The sequence below is a fragment of the Delphinus delphis genome, chromosome 1 (assembly GCF_949987515.2).
Source record: "Delphinus delphis chromosome 1, mDelDel1.2, whole genome shotgun sequence".
NCBI lineage: Eukaryota > Metazoa > Chordata > Mammalia > Artiodactyla > Delphinidae > Delphinus > Delphinus delphis.
This window is the reverse complement of record NC_082683.1, coordinates 158,067,810-158,091,353: the sequence shown is the minus strand read 5'-3', so window position 1 is coordinate 158,091,353 and position 23,544 is coordinate 158,067,810. Positions and strand designations below refer to the sequence as shown.

At 37.2% G+C, this 23,544-nt stretch overlaps 1 protein-coding gene across 1 annotated transcript in view; it reads right to left on the bottom strand.

Annotated features, from left to right (window-relative positions):
* Positions 1–23,544, bottom strand: part of CATSPERE (catsper channel auxiliary subunit epsilon) — a 245,410-nt gene that overhangs the window by 57,823 nt on the left and 164,043 nt on the right. The window contains exons 12-15 of the mRNA XM_060010760.1: positions 8,396–8,454; positions 6,225–6,300; positions 2,238–2,290; positions 115–165 (exon numbers count right to left, since the gene is read on the bottom strand). Coding sequence (XP_059866743.1) covers positions 115–165; positions 2,238–2,290; positions 6,225–6,300; positions 8,396–8,454 — 239 coding nt within the window. The remainder of the gene's footprint in view (positions 1–114; positions 166–2,237; positions 2,291–6,224; positions 6,301–8,395; positions 8,455–23,544) is intronic.

Below are 23,544 nucleotides of genomic sequence, written 5' to 3'. Positions count from 1 at the left end.
CAATAAATGTATATATCAGAAAAGACTGATGATAATAGGAATAAATACTGATTCTAAATTATTGATACTACATTAATATAAAACTCAATGTTTATGTTAAAAAATACTTCTTACTTTTCAATGATGTAAAAAAAATCATGCTGAAGGCATTCTTTTTTATCAAATCTACAAAAAATAAAACATAATGAAGTTGTAATATCATCATTCCTTACTTACTAGCACAAACATTTAATCATTTAACTCAGTGATTCTTGAACTCGAAAGTATCACAGAATCATCACTTATTGAATTAGAATCTTTGGGGTTGGTGTGTAGTCCTAGCATTTCTATTTTTAAAACTCAGCTTCACAAATGTTTCTGAATGTACCAGAATTTGAAATATACTGATTTATCTCTTATATTTGATACATGTGAAAATTTGTAGAAAATCCATCAAAGTAAAGACAAATTTCTTTGGACTGTTTCATTCTTAATAATTTTTTAAAACACAGAGTTCTAATTGCTACTAGAGACTCAGTTGCACAGGTAAGGATCTATTTTAAGAATTCACATAATTTCTAGTTAGGGTTTATGCAGACATAAGGCTATCATGGTCTATAAAATGATAGAGTTTTTAGTAAGTTAAATTATTCATTTGACCATTTTTGCTGGCTGCTTCCAGTGTGACTCAGAAGGAACCCCAGTCACTGCTGTGTTTATATAGATATTGGAAGACTAGGACCACCTCCCACCCTGAATTCAAATTAGACCCCAAGAGATGCCCTCCTTCAGTGACAACTCTCCTGTCAGAAGTATCATTGGCCCCATAGGTATCCTTTGCTGATTGTGAAAACTTAGACCAACCACAACCTGAATCCAAGAAATTAGGGTCATTTTTAGAGTTCCAGAGCAGTGGGTCATTGACTGAGAGATCTGGAAAGAGGTCCTGAAATCTGTGTTTTCAGACATGCTCTCCAGGTGATTCTGGCGAGCAACCTAGTTTGACAATTGCTCTCTAAACCTTCCCAGAAACTGATTCAAGCTGTTTTGCATCTCACTGAAGAAGGAAATCTTCATGCAATGATACTGCATGCAGGGGTACTGGGAATTGATTTTGGTAACATGTTGCTTAGAGCAGTTATTCTCAAATTTTAATGGCCCTACTAATCTTGGAAATTTTGTTAAAACAGAGGTTCTGACTCAGCAGGTACGAGGTGAGGCCTGAGATTCTGCATTTCTAATAAGTTCCCAGGTGATGCCACTGCTGGTCCATAGTTTATACTCTAAGGAGCAAGGATGTAGACCATCCCAGAAATAAGATGCTATAAGCTGTTTAATTCCGTTAGCCTTTGTGTTTTCTGGAAAAGGACTTACGGGAAATGCAAATTCCTTGCTGAATGAGATGGGAATATTTAATTATCTGTCGGGCAACTGATTTTAACAATTTACTACTCAAAAGCTTATTAGAATGACAGATGAATAGACCTTTGTTTTGGATGAGAGCAAGCCACTTCATAAATAGATTCAGATAAGAGTCAATGTTACCCCACCCTCACCCTAACCACAGGAAATGAATTTCAATACATTGTTGTCTCCATTATACATTCCACCTCAGTTAAACATATTTGTGTATGCTGACCTTTATTCTCTCCCATGCAGAAGAAAGAGCTGTGGATGACACAAGTTCCAGTGTGCTTCATTGTGAACCATAGTAAAAATCAATAAAAGTCACACCTTGGGATTCTCTGAAGGAAACACTTGTGGTTCTGTTAGGTTTGCTCTAAAAAACTTTCTCATGGAAAAAGGTGCAGGAAACTGAGGCTTCTCTCTTGTGGTTACAAGCAGTTCTCTGACAGAAATGAAATTATAACTGGTTTGAGTAGGATGGACAACAGAGGTAAGTTTTTCTCCCTCTCATTTCTCTGGAAATGAGTTGTACACTGAAGAGCTGAGGGAGGTAATGCAAAGGATGGAAACTGGCTTATGAAAAGGGAAGGTAGAGAAAAATGCTGGTAATGGAGATAGAGGTTAAGTCTGTCTGATCCAAATGTAATATTTGAATATGATTCAAATGTAATATTTGACTTGGCAAAAAAGTTCAAACAAGTCAGGTTTGGACAAATTATCAACTTATAATGAATGGATTTCATATGGACATGTCAGTCATTGGGCTAATATTATTGCTAGTAATTACCGTATAGTTCACCATTCGTTTTTAAACATAAAGAATAAGACAAGTCAAATGCAAATATACTTGCCCTTTAACAGCAATGAATTTATTAGCATCACAGCCAACAGATATTTGGAACACCTAAAGTAAAGTAATTTAGGTGATGAGTTTAGTGGTTCTAATTCACATGATCTAGAATATTACTACAGCTAAAAGCAATTACATTTTAGATTTGAAATAACCTTTTAAATGTAGAGTTTTGTTATACTGCTCTGTGCTGTTTTCCTCCTTCTTCGATCACTTTTTTCTTTCTTTGCTTCCTTTCACCCTTACTGCTCACAAGGCCCAAAGGTTGGGTCTCTGCTTTCTTACTTCGATGTGATCGCTCACTACTACCTCTGCAACCATGACTATCAACTCTGTAGTTCCAGCTTGCACCTGACTCACATGGCAGGTTTCTGTAATAGTGAGTGGGCCAAAAAATTTGTCCAGGTTTTTCCGTAAGATGTTATGGAAACACGAATTTGACTTCTTTTTAGAGTCAGGGTCCTGGTTCTTCCTCAACTGGGATAAGCTACCTATATTTCTACCTGGCTCCAGGACACCTTACTCACTACTGTCTACCCTGCCCACCTCTCCAACCCCCACCCCAGGCTTTCTAATTGGGATTTAGATACTTGCCTTCTGTTTTAAACATGTCCTGTATGTTGCATATTTCCACAAGGCAAATCTAAAAACACCCTTGGGGATCAGGAGGCTGGGGTTAGAGAATGATGTCCAGCCAAGCTTGATGGATTTAAAGAATTGCACCTGCTAAGCCAGGAGCTTTCAGTCTTCATTTGAAAGGCATGCTCCACAGCAGGAGTTCATGGATTTTATTTCTTGAACTATCTGACCTCACCCATAGGACCTGATTTGTTCTCTCAACAACTCTACCCACAGTCCTTGCTGTCCATCATTATTAAATCTTTTCCCATCAAATGTGTTTAGAAACATGTGTCTGCCCTTTATCTTTACTAAATTATCCATATATGGTACATGGCTGGCTGAGGTCCTCAAGTTTTTCATAGTTAGGACACACCATCACTTGATGATCTTATTTGTAACATCTCTTCTTTTATGGGTCTTAGTTCACAGAAATCATTCCTAGTCTCAGAATTAACAACCATGACTCAGATTAAAATACATGAGTTGACCTGCAGGTGGCTCTGGAACAGGAGCATGGGTACAGAATGTGGGAAGTATGAATAAGACTGTTTTGTAGGGTACCCACTGCTGGAGGGCTGACACATTTTCCTTGGGACAGGACACCTAACAGAGAAATTCTGACATATAGCCCAAATGAAAACAATGAATGTAGTAGTTTTCTTTATTTAATGTTATTCTCTTAAGTACAGAGACAGGTAAAACTGTTTCTGCCTTAGCTCAGAATCAGACACAGCATATTCCCTCGAACTGGACAGAACAACTGAACGGAGACAGGAATTCTAAAGGCCTTCAACACAGAAATGTTGGTAGACAATATATTAGACAGAGTGTAGTCATCTGTCCCTGGGAAACTTCATCTTGGAAGGAACTACTAACACCCTCTGAGGACTGGTTTACTAGGGTGGCCTCATTGCATTCTGGTTCTTGGTGTACAGTTAAAAAACTGAGATGCAGCCCTGTTGGTGCTGTCAGTTCTATTTGCTGCTCTGCTGCAGGCTATGAAGACTAAGTAACAAAGACAGCAGGCTCATGTTCAAATGGCTCAGTCCATGGTCCATTTGGTCCAGCAGGTTTAACAAGGGCTTAACTTCATCCAACTAGAGAAGAAGTCTGTGGGCCCTCTGTCTATAATATTTATCTGGGAGGCCGATGACTTGCTTACCAGTGGGGATAGGAGCACAAAGAAGGGTCCCTGTGATTGATAGCATACCTTGTAGTTGTGTACAGGTTTTTATTTTCTTGGCTAGCTAGAGGACCTACCTCCACAAGGCCACATTTTCCTGTTGCCAAAGGGCTATGGCATAGTCCATTATCTTCTACTATATGGCATACTCTCCATTCTATTTCAGTGGGTGGGTCAATACAAACTACCTGAAATGGGCACAGATGGTGGCTGGATTTGAACGGTCCATGTCTTGGGGTGTGCCAAGGAAGAAACCAGTGATATTAGATAATTACTCTGTGACAGGTATCATTCTGGGAATTTTACACAAATAATCTTATTTAATACTCTCAACAAAGTAGATAACTACTGTGAGATGGATATTATATTTCCCCTTTTACAAATGAGGCAGCTGAGACTGAGTGTTTAGGAGCTTCTTGAAGCCAGTAGGTGGTAGGGCTTGGATTTGAACTCAGGTTAGGTTAACATGCTTTTGTAATGCCTGGGCTGGGCAGGATAGGGTGAATGAGAATCCCTAACAAATCTATAAATTAGACAGGAAAAAGATGGAGGAAACCACGGTGCTTCAGGAAGGCATCTTATATGGAATACGGTAGAGCAGTCGAGGAGCTGAAGATAGAAAATGCAGACCAAGTCTGAGGCAGGAACTCGCTAGGTTGCTGTTTTTTTTTGCCTCCTCAGCAGAATTAAGCTGGGTAGGCAGCATGGTGGATAAACAGGGGGAGTGGTCAGTATGTACCTGCAGGCAATTTCCTGGGGAAGCAGTGTGTGTCAGCAGTGCTCAAGGATGGATCACGTTTGCCTCAGTTCAAGGCTCCCTTTAAATTCATGGAACCTTGGGACTTCCCTGGTGGTCCAGTGGCTAAGACTACGTGCTCCCAATGTAGGGCGCCTGGGTTTGGTCTCTGGTCAGGGAACTAGATCCCACATGTTGCAACTAAGAGTTCCCATGCCGCAACTGAAAAGATCCCACATGCAATGAAGATCCTGCACGCATCGATGAAGATCCTGTGTGTTGCAACTGAGACCTGGTGCAGCCAAATAAATACATTTAAATTCATGGAACCTTGCCCTGGTAGGAAGAGGTTCTTGGTGCTGGGGTCCTGAAGAGCAGGGACTATGTCTCATTTAACTTTGAATTCTTCATGTAGGTATTCCCCATTGTGCTATGCCTGATATATAGTGGGCGCTCAATATATGTTTATTGATTATTAGTTGGAATGAGAAGGAATAAAGAGAGGAGGCATCCCTCAGTGTGGAACAAAGACTCAAAGGAGGTGGTGGTGGGTGATTGCCTGAACACCCCACTGCTATATCACATTGCTGTGCTTTTGTATATGCCTCTTCCTGCTCAACTTCTACTTACTCTTCAACAATCATTTTACGTATCACCTTCTTTTCACCTTTCCCCTCCCAATCAAAATTGCTTACTTTGTTCTCTGGGCTATTTGGTAACTGTATATCTCACATTCTTTTACACTAGTTTATGTTTTCCCCTTTGGAAGAGACTCTTTTCATCTTTGTAACTCCCATTACTTAGCACACAGACTGAAACATAGAAACGTGGTAGGCACACAATAAAATTTTTTGAATGAAGAAATGATCCAATTTTTTTTTTTTTTTTTTTGCTGTACACGGGCCTCTCACCGTTGTGGCCTCTCCCGTTGCGGAGCACAGGCTCCGGACGCGCAGGCTCAGCGGCCATGGCTCACGGGCCCAGCCGCTCCGTGGCATGTGGGACCTTCCCAGACCGGGGCACGAACTCGCGTCCCCTGCATTGGAGGGCGGACTCTCAACCACTGCGCCACCAGGGAAGCCCGATCCAATTTTTAAAATAAATAAACATAGCATAAATATGGATATGACTGGCAGTCTTCTCTGACAAACCATATCCAACTTTAGCTGTTCTTATTAATTTCAGTTTTCCTCTACACAATTTTATTTATGTTCAAAAACTAATAATTTTACATCTTTGTAAGCATTTATATTCCAATGGTAAACTCATGGAGGGCAGTAATCTAACCTTTTCCAAAGTAAAATTATGCTCTCTCTACAGTGAAACATTACAAAATGTTGCTACCTATTAGGGGGAGTGGTATTGAATGGAGTTAATATGTATTATTTAGTTTTACCACCCATGTATTATTGAAGTAAAATTTTCAGTTTTCTACCAATGTCACTTACCTTTTGGGAGACTGGACACGTTTTTGCATGTTCACTAGGTCTAATGTGAACAAGCAGAAGACCTGTGTTCTGGTATCTAGGAGAAACAACACGTACAGGAGATTATAGAATCACAAGGGAGGTAGCCATGAGTGTCCCTTTGTGCAGAATAGATGAAAAGTCCCATTAATATGTTGTGATTGAACTGCCACCCCCCCCCCCCCCCACTCATGAGGAATTCTAGAGGCCTGGTGGTGGTGGTGGTGACAGTTCGCAGTTTCTGCTAAGATGCATTGTGGTCATATCCTAAAGTCACTCCCAACTCATGGTATCCCATATTTTGGCCAGCATAGGATAGGCACAAAAGGAAATAAAAATGAGTTTCTATCAGCATTTCAAGCCCTCTGTTTCATTCACACCCTCAGTCTCCTGAGGATGGGGCTTTGCTGCTGACATCTTGCCCTGCTTCCTGACAGTATTACAAGGCCATAGCCATTGCATAGGTTCCTTCTCTAGCCTCTACAGATTTTTTCCTCCTATTGATAATGCTTTTGGAACAATAGATATTAAGTTATGAAGTTAGTTTTCTGAGCCACATTATGCTGCATAATATGATCTGACTGGAAGCAAAAGAGAGATCAGACATAATGCCTTTGTAGATTATGAAATGCAAGTGAATAATTTTGTGCTCAGGCAAAATAGGAAGGCTCAAAAATTACAGAAGAAAAAAAATCGAAAGTATTATTCCTTCCCTGCCCCTAGTAAGGTTTTTACTTTTTGAAAAATTTGGGGAAAAAACCCCACAAACACACTAACCACAAACAAATGTTCTTTTCCTTCCAATATTCATTATATTTTAATATTTATCATATATTAAGATATAAAATGTACTAAATAAGTGAGGATACAAATAGCACATTTTTATATTTTTAAATCACTGTACCATATTTCATCAACTCTAAGATACATTTTTTATTTCCTTTAACACCTTTGAAACAGGAAGCATCTTATAATTATGCCAGCTATGGCTTTTTTCCCCAAATTGATGGAAACTTTGAGTTGATATATTCAGTAATATAGTATAGATCTGTAAGAAAAGGACACCAAAGTAAATATTGCATCTTCAATTTTCTACATAATTTTACTTATAGGTAGATTTTTATTTTTTTTTTCTGCCATGGCTGATTTCAAAGCTTTTGGTATTTTTTCTCAAGTCTCGGACTGACCTAAAGTATCCTGGACAATTTGATATATATTGTACAGCAACAGAATTCTGAGTAAATATCCACAAAACCAAAAATATCCAAAGGAACCCACAACATTAGAAGAATCAAGAGAAAAGTTGGTGAGTTAGGGAGGAAGGGATGTATTGAGCCTCTCTTGACTACTGTGTCTAAAGTAGCATTTTTCCTTACACTTCCTGGTCACTCTCTACTGCTTCTTTCTGCTTTATTTTTCTTAATAGCACTTATAATTATTTGGGACCATCTTGTTTATTTACTTGATTACTTGTTTCTTCTCTTCTCTCACTAGAGATATCTCACGACAACAGTACTCTATCTTTCTTGTTCACCATGTGTTTTGAGCACCTAGAGTGCTTGGCATGGAGTGGGTATTCAAACTCATGTGGAGTAGCAGCCTAAAGAAAAATGAACTTTTCCTTAGAAGAACAATGCTATCTTTCCAGAAAACATATTGAGTCGGGACATAATGATAACCTAATGCCTTAAGATACAATTCCATGTTGGTTACCTTCCTCCAGAAATTAAGTGTTTAGGTGCTACCTTATTCCAAGATTCAGAGATGGTGTTTTATCTGACTCTACTCATAATTAAAGACTTTTTGGGATTAGAGTTCTAGTTTTTGCTTAAGGATAATATGTAAAGACTTCGGGATGGGAATGAATGATAAAAGGTGCTCAAAAATTATTGAATTCAGAAATAGCCTGGTGTTTTTTGCACCTTCAGTTGGATGAATAGCACCATCAGATAGGTCATGTTTTCATTTAATTAAAGGAGTATTTTACATTTTTATACAGAATATCATTTTCACATCTTTCCAGACATTTAAAGGAATTTGAAATCTGGATATTTAAAAGGATATGAGGTCATTTAAATAAAAGAATACATATAAGTCAGTAACCTGAGTAGCATATTTAATATTGAGTAGGCTCTTTTAAAAGTCTTACTTACTGCAACTTGAAATAATCATCTACTGCCTCATAATTTATATTCTGAGAAAATGTTATTGTCTGAAAAAGAAAATAAAAAAGTTTATGTAAAGTAGGAAAATTGGGAATGGGGACAATGGATACTTTCAAGACAGGTTTAAATCTTTCTTTAGGTAAGAAAAATAATATATTTAGCACTTTTTTTTCTAATTTCTTTTCTTTTCTATCTCAGAAACGTCAATTATGTAGATATTAGATTTACTTTGTTACATTTCCTTATTTTACTTTTAATTTTATATTTTCATAGTTCTTTTATTTATACTGCTTCTCTCTCCCCCCTCATTTGACTTTTGTTGCAATATTCTTATTTTAAATTTATATCAGCATAGCAAACTTTTCACTTTCTTCTGTTTTCTAATAACCTGTCTCTGGACCTTTTAATTTCTTCTTTGATGTTTTCAAATCACTATAAAATCATATTGTCTGTAATTTTTGAGACTATGGGGAATTATTTGCCAGAATCTTTCTTCTGTTGTTTTTGAGTAATTTCTTAAAATGCCCATTTGCCTTTTGCATATTTCTTGCTATTTTCCTCCCTCCAGGCCATGTTTCATCTCAATTTGCAGAATTCTGTATGGTTGCGATTATCTCAGGGTAAAGCCATTTACAGAACATATATGATTATAGAGGCAGAAAATTATAAACCCCACATTTTTTTTTTTTTGGTACGCGGGCCTCTCACTGTTGTGGCCTCTCCCGTTGCGGAGCACAGGCTCCGGACGTGCAGGCTCAGCGGCCATGGCTCACGGGCTCAGCCATTCCGCAGCACGTGGGATCTTCGCGGACCAGGGCACGAACCTGTGTCCCCTGCATCGGCAGGCGGATTCTCAACCACTGTGCCACCAGGGAAGTCCCAAACCCCACATTTTTAGAGTATGGTAGCTAGCTACAATTTCTATACCCTTAAATTACTTTTTTGGTAGTTCTTTGTTATATATATAAATATATATAAACATATGTACAACTATTCTATATATAAATATATATTTATAATATAAATATTCTATATATAAATATGCTATATATCTCTAGATCTTTATATATAATATAAATATATGTATATATGTGTGTGTGTGTGTGTATATATATATATATATATTGATCTCCAGAGAGAGATCAATTGTGAGGATTGGCTAATCTGTTGTGATGAGAACAGAGACTCTGTGGCTCTAAAACTCCTTAGTAAAAAGTTTTATTTCCAAAACAAAGTTTATTTACTCGTATGCTGGATGCTAAGTGGTATGACATAAAATATGCAATCTTTTATGATAAAGTTGAAGGCTGTGAAAGTCATCACATTAAAAATAAATCTAGTTTCATGTTCAAGGAAAGGAACTATCAAATTTACAACTGTATTCTCTTGTATGCCATGCTTTTCTTGATATGTAATCTTAAAAATAACTTTACAAGAAATTTGCCAGAGACAGAAATGAATGAACAATAAAGATGACAGTTAAAAACTCATGGGGAAACAGACAAATCACAAGCACTGAAATTGAAACTGTGATTAAAAATCTTCCAACAAACAAAAGTTCATGACCAGATGGCTTCACAGGTGAATTCTAGCAAACATTTAGAGAAGAGCTAACACCTATCCTTCTCAAGCTCTTCCAAAATATAGCAGAGGGAGGAACACTCCCAAACGCATTCTACGAGGCCACCATCACCCTGATGCCAAAACCAGACAAAGATGTCACAAACAAAGAAAATTACAGGCAAACAACACTGATGAATATAGATGCAGAAATCCTCAACAAAATACTAGCAAACAGAATCCAACAGCACATTGAAAGGTTCATACACCATGATCAAGTGGGTTTTATCCCAGGAATGCAAGGATTCTTTAATATACACAAATCAATCAGTGTTATAAACCATATTAAAAAACTGAAGGAGAAAAACCATATGATCACCTCAATAGATGCAGAAAAAGATTTCAACAAAATTCAACACCCAATTATGATAAAAACCCTCCAGAAAGTAGGCATAGAGGGAACTTACCTCAATGTAATAAAGGCCATATAGGACAAACCCACAGGCAACATTGTCCTCAATGGTGAAAAACTGAAACTATTTCCACTAAGATCAGGAACAAGACAAGGTGACCCCCTGTCACCACTTTTATTCAACATAGTTTTGGAATTTTTAGCCACAGCAATTAGAGAAGAAAAATAAATAAAAGGAATACAAATCAGAAAAGAAGAAGTAAAACTGTCACTGTTTGCAGATGACATGATACTATACATAGAGAATCCTAAAGATGCTACCAGAAAACTACTAGAGCTAATCAATGAATTTGTTAAGTAGCAGGATATAAAATTAAGGCACAGAAATCTCTTGCATTCCTATACAGTAATGATGAAAAACCTGAAAAAGAAATTAAGGAAACACTCCCATTTACCATTGCAACAAAAAGAATAAAATACCTAGGAATAAATATACCTAAGGAAACAAAAGACCTGTATGCAGAAAACTATAAGACACTGATGAAAGAAATTAAAGATGATACAAAACAGATGGAGGGATATACCATGTTCTTGGGTTGGAGAATCAACATTGTGAAAATGACTCTACTACCCAAATCAATCTATAGATTCAGTGTAATCCTCATCAAATTAGCAATGGCATTTTTCACAGAACTAGAACAAAAAATATCACAATTTGTATGGAAATACAAAAGATCCCGAATAGCCAAAGCAATCTTGAGAAAGAAATATGGAACTGGAGGAATCAGGCTCCCTGACTTCAGACTATACTACAAAGTGACAGTAATCAAGACAGTGTGGTACTGGCACAAAAACAGAACTATAGATCAATGGAACAAACAGAAAGCCCAGAGATAAACCCATGCACCTGTGGTCACATAAGCTACAACAAAGGAGGCAAGAATACACAATGGAAAAAAGACAGTCTCTTCAATACGTGGTGCTGGGAAAACTGGACAGCTACATGTAAAAGAATGAAATTAGAACACTCCCTAACACCATACACAAAATAAACTCAAAATGGGTTAAAGACCTAAATGTAAGACCAGACACTATAAAACTCTTAGAGGAAAACATAGGCAGAACACTTTATGACATAAATCACAGCAAGATCCTGTCTGACCCACCTCCTAGAGAAATGGAAATAAAACCAAAAATAAACAAATGGAACCTAATGAAACTTAAAAGCTTTTGCACAGCAAAGGAAACCATAAACAAGACGAAAAGACAACCCTCAGAATGGGAGAAAATATTTGCAAATGAAGCAACTGACAAAGGATTAATCTCCAAAATATACAAGCAGCTCATGCAGCTCAATATCAAAAAAACAAATAACCACATCCAAAATTGGACAGAAGACCTAAACAGACCTTTCTCCAAAGAAGATATACAAATTGTCAACAAACACATGAAAGGATGCTCAACATCACTAATCATTAAAGAAATGCAAATCAAAACTACAGTGAGGTATCACCTCACACCAGTCAGAATGGCCATCATCAAAACATCTACAAACAATAAATGTTGAAGAGGGTGCGGAGAAAAGGGAACCCTCTTGCACTGTTGGTGGGAATGTAAATTGATATAGCCACTATGGAGAACAGTATGGAGGTTTCTTAAAAAACTAAAAATAGAACTACCATACGACCCAGCAATCCCATTACTGGGCATATACCCTGAGAAAACCATAATTCAAAAAGAGTCATGTGGGAATAAAGATGCAGACCTACTGGAGAATGGATGTGAGGACATGGGGAGGGGGAAGGGTAAGCTGGGACAAAGTGAGAGAGTGGTAGTGTATATATGGACATATATACACTGCCAAATGTAAAATAGATAGCTAGTGGGAAGCAGCCACATAGCACAGGGAGATCCGCTTAATGCTTTGTGACCAGCTAGAAGGGTGGGACAGGGAGGGTGTGAGGGAGAGAAATGCAAGAGGGAAGAGATATTTGGATATATGTATATGTATAATTGATTCACTTTGTTATAAAGCAGAAACTAACACAGCATTGTAAAGCAATTATACTCCAATAAAAATGTTTAAAAAAACAACAACAAAAAACAAAACAAAAAGAGTCATGTACCACAATGTTCATTGCAGCTCTATTTACAGTAGCCAGGATATGGATGCAGCCTAAGTGTCCATCGACAGATGAATGGATACAGAAGATGTGGCACATATATACAATGGAATATTACTCAGCCATATAAAGAAACGAAATTGAGTTATTTGTAGTGAGGTGGATGGACCTAGAGTCTGTCATACAGAATGAAGTAAGTCAGAAAGAGAAAAACAAATACCTTATGCTAACACCTATATATGGAATCTAAAAAAATTAAAAAATGGTTCTGAAGAAACTAGGGGCAGGACAGGAATAAAGATGCAGATGTAGAGAATGGACTTGACACAGGGAAGGGGAACGGTAAACTGAGACGAAGTGAGAGAGTGGCATGGACATATGTCCACTACCAAATGTAAAATGGATAGCTAGTGGGAAGCAGCCACATAGCACAGGGAGATTAGCTTGGTGTTTTGTGTCCACCTAGGGGGTGGAATAGGGAGGGTGGGATAGAGACACAAGAGGGAGGAGATATGGGGATATATGTATATGTATAGCTGATTCACTTTGTTATACAGCCGAAACTAATTCACCATTGCAAAGCAATTATACTCCAATAAAGATGTTAAAAAAAAAAGACTCATGGGGAATAGATTGAGAAAGTTTAACATATGATTAATCAGCATTACAGAAGAAGAGAAGATAGAGAAGAGGCATAGACAATATTTGCAAGATACCTGATGAATACAGTGATTTAGAGATGTATGAGGCCCAAGAAATCCCAAACAAAGAAAGAAGTAAAGAAACCTGCATTTAGACACCTCATAGTGAAAGTGAAGAAAGCAAAGAATAAAATCTTAAAAGCAGCCAGAGGGATAGGTGTTAAAATTTCAAGTGACTTCTCAATGGCCACAATGGAAGCCAAAAACCAATAGAATAATATTTTTATTGCGGTTTAAGAAAATCATCACCAAACTAGATTTCTATATCTGGAGAAAATATTTTTCAAGAACAAAAATGAAATATAGATGTTTTCAGATGAACAAAAATTGAGTATATAATCACCAGTAGCCTCTCACTAAAAGAAATGTTAAGGAATGTACCTAAATCAGAAGGAAAGGAATACAAGATGCAAGCACCTCTGATAAAAAGGAAAAAAGATAAAGATAGGGTAAATACACATTGCTGTATAAAATAGTAATAATACTGCCTAATAGTGAATCTATGAATTCAATTACCTGTGAGCTGGGGAAAGAACAAAGTATTTACTTAAATTTAGTCTTGTATAAATTAAACATTCAGGTTATAATTTCAAAGGAAAACTGACTAGAAATACAAACAGAATGTATAACTGTTGAACCAGTGGAAGGGGGAAAATGGAATGATAAAAAGTATGAAACTAAACGTAAAGAGGCAAGAAACTAGAGGAAAAAACATGGAAAGAATGGGAAAATAAAAGTACAAAGCAAGATGGAAAGCAAAACCTCAAATATATTATTAATTGCAATAAGGGTAAATAGACTAAATGTTCCAATTAAAGGACAAAGATTTTCAGACTAGACAAAAATAACAAAAATTTAAAAACTCAAATATATGGTACTTATAGGAAACATAGCTAAAACATAAGGCAATAGAAAGATTGAAATTAAAAGGGTAGAAATTGTATGGAAATATTAAGTCAAAGAAAACCTGATATGGCTATATTAAATATGAAACAAAATAGACTTGAAAGCAAAAAGTATTACTACAGAGAAAGATCGTCATTTCATAATTAAAGTTTCAATTCATCAAGAAGAGAATTTAAAAACTTGAATGCATCTAATAATATGTTTTCAAATATATAAAGTAAAAATTGGCAATCAGATTGAAAATGATACCAGATGAAAATCTGGATCTTCACAAAAAATGAAGAGCACTGGAAATGATAAATATGTGTATAAATATAAAATGCCTTTTTATTATTTAAATCTCTTTTAAAAGATAACTGATTATTTAGAGCAACAATAATAGCAATTCATTGTAAGGTTTATAAAATATGTAGAAGTAAAAGGTATGGCAACAATAGTACAAAAGCTATGTGAGGGAATATAGAAGTATACTGCTATAAGGTTATTATACTATAAATGAAATTATACAATATTGAGGGCAAACAGATAAGTTACAGATGTGTACAATAAACCCTACAGCATCCAATAAAAAACCAAAATGAATAAGGAATAGCTAAAAAAGCCAACAAAGATGCAAAATGGAATCATATAAAAATAATCAAAAAGAAGGCAGAGAAAGTGGAAAAAAAATTAAAAACAGAAGGGACAAATAGAAAACAAATAGTTAAATGGTAGATTTAAACCCAACAATACCCCCCCAAAATCACATTGAATGTACCCAATAAAAAGGCAAAAATGTTCAGAATAAATAAACAAGTAAGATCCAACTTAAAAGAAATTGAAAGACACAAATGATTTTCCATACTAAAAGGATGGGAAAAAAAGATATTTTGTGCTAACATTAATCTAAAGAAGGCTGGAATGGCTATATTAATATCACACAAAGTAGATTTCAGAGCAAAAATTATCTCCAGAGTAAAAGACATCATGTTTTAAAGTGCACATGAAACACTTACCAAAATAGACCGTATTTATAGCTATAAAACAATTCTCTATAAATTTAAAGGGATTCAAATAAAAAATATCTTTTCCTAATATAATAGTATTTATTTAGAAATCAGTAACAGAGAGCTATCTGGAAAATCACTGTCCTTCTATATAACCCATAGGTCAAAGAAGAAATCACAAAGAAAATGAGAAAGTATTTTGAACTGAATGACAATGAAACCACAAAATATCAAAATTTGGGTATAGAGCTAAAGCAGTTCTTTTTTTTTAAATTGTGGTAACATTGGTTTATAACATTATATGTTTCATGTATACATTATGAAAAATAGACTTCTGTATACACTACAGCATGTTCGCCACCAAAAGTTTAGTTTCTATCTGCCAGTGTACAGTTGACCACCTTTACCCATTTTGCCCTCCCCCTACACATCTTCCTCTCTGGTAACTCTAATCTGTTCTCTGTATCTATGTTTAGTTTGGTTTGGTTGTTTATTTTAGGTTTTTAAATATATATATTCCACATGTAAGTGAAATCATATGGTATTTGTCTTTCTCTATCTGATTCATTTCTCATAATATCCTCAAGCTCCATTCATATTGTCCTAAATGGCAACATTTCTCCTTTTTTCATGGCTGAGCAGTATTTTATTGTTTATACATGTTTTTTTCCCACGGTTTTTCATGGTGCTTGATGAGTTTTTTCTCTGCCTGAGAATTTGAAGTAGTGAACACCAAACACCTCTCTTCTTTAGGTAGAGCTTTTTTTTTTTTTAACTTGATTTTGACAATTTGATAGATTGATAGATTGGTAATTACGGCCTTTCTTTTGGTAGGTGGTGCTATTGCACAAGTTTTTGGTTTTTCTAACGTGAGCTGCCCCTGGCTGTGTTTAAGAATCGGCATTTTCCACCCACCTCTGCCTCTCCTGGAGGTGTCACCCTATGCCCTAGTTGTCACTGCTTGTGCCTCCAGGGTCACTGGTGCCTTGCTGTTGCTGCTGGTCTTGCTGCTGTTGCTGGTGTTGCCACCTGGAGCCCTGCGTTGGTGTGGCCTCCACTAAGTCTGGAGTTGCCTGAGTTATAGGAACTGCTGCTGTGAGAGGAGGGGGAAGAGAGGGAGGTAGCCACAGTCATGGGCACCTCTGCCACATCTGGAGTTGTTGGGTTGTGGGGCACTGCTTCTGTGGGTGGTGGAAGGCTCGAGTGGCAGGTACCTCTGTAGCTGGAGAGACAGGGTCACAAGGCATGCTGCTGCTGCTAGCCATTTCCCTGTGGCAGTGGGCACTGCTGTAGCAAGAAGGTCGGAGTCATGTGTGCCACCTCACCTTTGCAACCAGCAGACTCAGCCACTGCAGCTGGAGGTTGGGATTACTGGTATAGCCTCTGCTCTTCCTCCAGTCCACCTCCTCTATGTGTTCCAGTCCACCCATGTTTAGATGTACACATGTGTGTCCTGATGTGTTGGACAGAGGCACCTTTGTTGAGTTATGGATTTTTACTGGTTGTAAATTGAAGGGGAGAGACAAAGAGAGTGTCTCATGCCACTATGATGCTGATGTCACTCCTCTAACTAAAGTAGTTATTAGAGAAAAATTTATAGCATTAAAGTCCACATTAGAAAAGAAGAAAGGTCTTAAGTGAATGACTTAAGCTTCCATATTCAGAAACTGTAAGAAGAGAAACAAATTAAACCCAAAGTAAGTGGCAGAAAGGAAATAATAAAAAATAAATAATTTTGGGACTTCCCTCATGGTACAGTGGATAAAACTCCACGCTCCCAATGCAGGGGCCCCGCCTTCAATCCCTGGTCAGGGAACTAGCTTCAATGTGCATGCTGAAACTAAGAGCTCGTATGCCACAACTAAGGAGCCCGCCTGCCACAACTAAGACCCAGTGCAACCAAATAAATAAATAAATCAATATTTAAAAAAAAGAAGCTCAAGGAGTGGTGCTGCAAGATTAAAAAAAATTCTCAATAAAATCAAAAGTAGAAAATCATTACAGAAAATCAATAAAACCAAAAGCTGATTCTTTGAGAAAATCAATACAGTTGTTAAGCTCCAGCCAGGCTGACTGGGTGAAAAGGAAAGAAGAAACAAATTACCAATATCAAGAATGAGAAATTGGATATCACTACAAATTCTACAGACACTAAAAGGATAATAAGGAGATATTATGAATACCTTGTGCCTATAAATTTGACAAGATAGATGAAATGGACAATTCCTTGAAAGATAAAACTACTAAAATTCGCTCAAGAATAAGCAGATAACCCAAATATCCCTATATCAATTTAAAAGATTGAAGTTGTAATTAAAAACATACAAAAAACACCAGGTCAAGAGGTCTTCACTGGTGAATTCTACCAAATATTAAAGAAGAAATAGTACAATTTATACATCAATTTTTCTATAAAATAGAGAAGAAGGACCTCTCCCCAAAACATCTTAAGAGGTCAGCATTGTTGATACCATAACCAGAAAAAGACATTACAGGAAAACTATAGACTAATAACTGTCATGAACTAATAACCCACATGAAGCAAAACTTCTTAACAATAGTTTAGCAAATTGAATCCAATGTTATATGAGGATAAAACATTATGACCAAGTGGGATTATTCTAGCAGTGAAAATAAATTATTGGAATTCACCATATTAACTGATTAAAAAACATGATCATTTCAATAGATGCTGAAAAAGCATTTTATGGAATCCAATATCTATAAATGACAGAAACTCAGCAAACTAGGAGTAGAGGGGACCTTCATCATCCTAGTAAAGGGCATATATTAAAACCCTCAAGGTAACATCATACCTAATTGTGAAAGACTGAATAATTTCTTTCTGATTGAGAACAAGGCAAAGATCTCCACTCTCATTTCTTCTAATCACCACTGCACTGGAGGCTCAAGATGGTGCAAAAAAGAAAGGAAACGAAAGTCACATATATTGGAAAGGAAAACTGTTTGTGTACACAGATGACATGATCACCTATGTAGAAACTAGGGAATTTACAAAAAAGTCTACTTGAAATAGTTTAGCAAAGCTGTGGGATACATCATTGATACATAAAATAAATTATATTACTATATACTAGCAATGAACAATCAGAATGATACCATTTATAATAGCACCAAAATATGAAATACTTTAAGAATATGAAATACTTAGGGATAATCTGACCAAAAAATGGACAAACTTGTACACTAAAAAGAATATATTTGGGGTACTTACACAACATGATTTCAAGAATTATAAAGGTACAGTAATCAAGATATTGTGTTATTGACATCAAGATAGACATATAAGTTAATGGAACAGAATTCAGAAATAGATTCCCACATATATGGCCAGTTGATTTTTTACAAATGTGCCAAGGCAATTCAATGGGGGAAGGATAGTCTTTTCAACAAACGCTGTTGGAAGAGCTGGCTTCGGATTAAAAAAAGAAAAGTATCTTGACCTTTACCTCACAGTGCATGCAAACATTAATTTGAAGTAGATCATAGACCTTAAAGTAAGAGCTACAACTATAAAACTTCTAGAAGGAAAAATGAGGAAAGCTTAGTGACCTTGAGTTTGGAAAGATTTCTTAATTACAACCCAAAGTAAAACTATAAAAGAGAAAAGCAATAAATTGGACTTCATCAAAATAAATAAAACACATTTTCAGACATTGTTTTGAAAATGAAAACACAAGCCACAGACTAGGAGAAAATATTTGCAAAACACATATCCAACAATGAATTTATATCTAGAGTTTATAAAAAACTCTTACTACTTAATTATAAGAAGACAATCCCTTAAAGCTGGGCTTACAAGTTGAACAGACACTTCACCAGAGAAGATCTACAAATAGAAAATAAGCACTTGAAACAGTGCTCAGTATCATTAGTTATTAGAAAAGCATCAGGGAAATGTTAATTAAAACCACAATGAGATATCACTATATATTAACTAAAATAGCTAAAATCAAAAAGTCCAAAACAAAACAATAACAACAACAAAACCAAAACACAGATCACACCAACAGTTAGCAAAAATGTGTGAAGCAAGTAAAACTACCAGTGGCGGGGCTTCCCTGGTGGTGCAGTGGTTGGGAGTCTGCCTGCCGGTGCGGGGGACGCGAGTTTGGGCCCTCGTCTGGGAGGATCCCACATGCCGCGGAGCGGCTGGGCCCGTGCGTCACAGCTGCTGAGCCTGCACTCTAGAGCCTGCGAGCCACAGCTGCTGGGCGTGTGTGCCGCAGCTACTGAGGCCCGCATGCCTGGAGCCCGCACACCACGGCGAGGAGTAGCCCCCGCTCGCTGCAACTAGAGAGGGCCGTGCACAGCAGCGGAGACCCAACGCAGACAAAAATAAATAATAATAATAATAAAAAAGACTGATATTGCTTTTAAAAAAAACACTACTGGTGGCAATGTAGAATGGTACAAAAAATTTGGAATACAAATTAGCAGTTTGTAAAAAATTAAACATACATCTACTTATGATCCAGCCAGTCTGTTCCTATGTATTTACTCAGGAGAAATGAAAGCATAGGTCAACACAAAGAGTTGTACACAAGTGTTCATAGCCATTTTACTTGTAATATCCCTAAACTGGAATCAATCTAAATGTTCATAAACAAATATGGTTAGACAAATTGTGGTGTATCCATATCATGGAATATTACTCAACAACAAAAGGGAGCAAACTATTAATGACCACAATGTAATAGATAAACCACAAAATGATTATACTGAAAGAAAGCAGAAAACATATTGTATGGTTCCATTTATGTAAAATTCTAGAAAAAGTAAACTAACCTATACTGATAGCAGTCAGATCAGTGGTTGCCTAGCAATGGGGAATAGAAGGAGGAATGGATTACTAAGGAGCATGAGGAAATTTTGGGGGTGATGGACATGTACATTTGTTTGATTTTGGCTATTATTTCGTGGGTATATACATATGTCAAATTGTACACTTCAATATATGCATTTTATTATATACCAATCACATCAATAAAGCTCTTTAAAAAGACAATTTTAGAGAATGAAAAAAAAATTCAATGAGAAAAAGGCACACAACCTAATAGAAAAAGTGACAAAAATTGGAATTTCACAGGAATGGGAATCCAGAAGCCAATAAATATATGAAAAATTATTCAACCTCATTAATAAGAAGAGAACAGCAAACAAAATATAATACACACACATTCATTAGGCAAAAATTAAAGTTTGACTGTACCAGTTATTGGCAAGTATATTAGCTTGCTAGGGTTGTCATATCAAAATACCACAGACTGGGTGGCTTAGACAACAGAAGTTTGTTTTCTCATAGTTTTGGAAACTGGAAAGTCTAAGATCAAGGTGCCAGCAGATAGATCTCATTCTGAGGCCTCTTCTCTTGGTTTACAGGTGACTGCCATCTTGCTGTATGCTGACATGACCTCCTTTGTGCATGCAGGAAGAGAGAGAAAGAGACAAGCTCTCTGGTGCCTCTTCTTATAATGACACTAATCCCATTAGACTAGGGCCCACCTTCACAAACTCATCTAATCCTAATTATCTTTCAAAGTCCCCATCTCCAAATACCATCACTTTGGAAGTTAGGGCTTCAACATATGAATTTGGGGGAACACAAACATTTAGCCCATAACTGCAATGATGTGGAGCAGCAGGATCTTTCAAACAGTGTTGGGGGTGTAAATTGTTTTAACTGTTAAAGTTCACCCTACACATACTCTATGTGCTGGTTATTAACCTATTGTCTTTCGGCTCCAAACCCACTATTCTATACGCAGCATTTTTTTTTTTTTTTTTTTTTTTTTTTTTTGCGGTATGCGGGCCTCTCACTGCTGTGGCCTCTCCCGTTGTGGAGCACAGGCTCCGGACGCACAGGCTCAGCGGCCATGGCTCATGGGCCCAGCCGCTCCGCAGCATGTGGGATTTTCCCAGACCGGGACACGAACCGGCGTCCCCTGCATTGGCAGGCAGACTCTCAACCACTGCACCACCAGGGAAGCCCTATAAGCAGCTTTTTGGTGCAGGGTTTGAGATTCTGCAAATCACATTTTCCTTTGTTAGTTGGCTCTCTTTTAGATATTGCAAATACAGGGTACTGGAGAGCATCTAGAAGATAAGGATAGGAGAAAATATGCTACTTCTTGTTTTTCTCATTATTCCTGTCAGTGTCAACCTGGCAACTCTTCATCCTGGCAGTAGCAGTTGGTAAAGGAACTGACAAGTGAGAAACACACTCCCAGAACAAGCTTCTCTCATGACCCCCCTTTGAGGTACAAGCACTAGCTGGCTGGCACCTGTTTCAGAGACTAGAGTTTCAGCAGCACCAGCACCAGTCATATTGCCCCCTTCTCAGCGATCTGGGTCCCAGATCTTTGGAGTCCCTTCCTTGGAGCTTCTGAGATGACATACCAGGTGAGCAGTACCCTCTCCTTCAAGGTGTGGGTTCTAGGTCTGTGGAACACTTCCCCTAACTTTCTAGTTTGTAATAACCCAAATTTCTTCCCTCTGTTCCCTCTACTCTAGCCCTAGAGGTGGAACAGTCACTTCTTGTAGTTACTAGCTCTGTGTAATCTCAGTGTTCCTTGTTTTCTTTTCATTTCTCTCATATACCCAGTTCTACTAATTCCCTATATTGATTTACCTCTGTTAAGACAATTGGTTTGATTTCTGTTTTTCTGGCCAGTGGCTTACTGCTATGGTTCTTGATATGGAAGTAGTATCAAGAAACCAACCCACAAAGATGGAATCCTGGGATTGACTTCATTGTGTCCCTGGCCTTGAACACAGTATTAATCTCTTTGCCAATGGGAGAGGGATTCTATTATTTCACGGTATGAGAAACATTACAAATAATCAAATTATCACCTGTTATTGATTGTGATAAAGTATTTACTAAGGCAAATGCCTTAGGTGACAAAGTAGCCACTGAATTTAACCATTAATGACAGTGAAGATGGCTACAATGATGACTACTTCTGAGTGTCCTAGATCATTTCCAGAAAGAAAGGTTAGATTCTTACACTACAAGCTCAATTTATTATTATAGAAACAAGGTTTTATGGTATTCCTAAAAGTATCTCTTACTTATTGTAACCACAGAGTTGACCTCACTGAAAATTAGATACAAAATTTAAGTTTGCCAGTAATTAAGGTAGTGTGGTACTACCATAGGATTGACAAATAGATCAATGGAACAGAATAGAGCACCCAGAAATAGGCCTACACTTGTATGAATATTTGATTTTAAATAAAGATGCTAAGTAATACAATAGGGGGAAAGAAAAGCCTTTCAAGAATACTGAAGTAACTAGATATTCAAATGGAAAATAACTTTGTTGTTTCCTTGATCAAAAGTCACCATACACAAAAATTAATTTGAGATCGATCATCAATATAAATGCTAAAACCATAAAGTTTTGAGAAGACATCATAGAAGAATATTTTTTGTGACTTAGGGATAAGCAAATGTATCTTAGAACAGAAAAAACAATAACCATAAATGAAAAAACTTTGTTAAAATTTTCTACTCATTAACAGTCACCATTGAAAAAATGAATAGGCAAGTTCTGGTTCATGATGATAACACAGGAGGATCCTGAAATCACCTCCTCCCATGGACAACACTGAATTTACAGCTACGTACAAAATAATTTCCTCTGAAAGAAGCCCTAAAACTAGCTGAGCAACTCCTACACATCAGGTGAACAAGAGAAAAACCCACATTGAAACAGGTAGGAGAGACTGAGTCACAGTCTTGCCACAAACCCCAGGCCCAGGACAGTAACCCACAATCGGGAGGGAGAGAATTCAAAACCCCACACTTCTCCCTGAGGAGTAAACAGCTTGAACCCCACATCTATCACCCCAACTTTTAAGACCTGCAATATAGAACTGAGCCACCAAAACATATGGCTTCAAAAGCCAGTGGGGCTTGTGTCCATTTGACCCACAAGGCTATAGCAAACTGAGAAACAGTTCTTAAAGGCTCTCATGTGAAGACTCATGGATCCCAAGGCCCAGTGTAAAGAAGCCAACTGAAAAGTGCCCAGACTTTCTGTGAGAGAGGTTTAATTGCTTATCTTAAAGCATCGGCCTGGGAGTTCCCTGGTGGTCTAGTGGTTAGCATTTGGTGCTTTCAGTGCTGTGGCCTGGGCTGGGGAACTGATATACCAAAAGCCACGTGGCACAGCCAAAATAATATAAAGTAAACTTTGATTATTTAAAAATAAAATAAAATAAACATTGATTATTTAAAAAGAAAGAAAAACAAAGCATTGGCCTGAGGGGCAGGTATCTAATTTAACAGACATCTAGGGTATGGCCTACTGAAACACTCCAAAGACAGAGGCTGATGGGCTCCATGTTTGTGTTCTCCCTCTGCCTCACTCCAGTTGCTAGTATCTCCCAGAAAACACCTTCTACACTCATCTTGCACCCT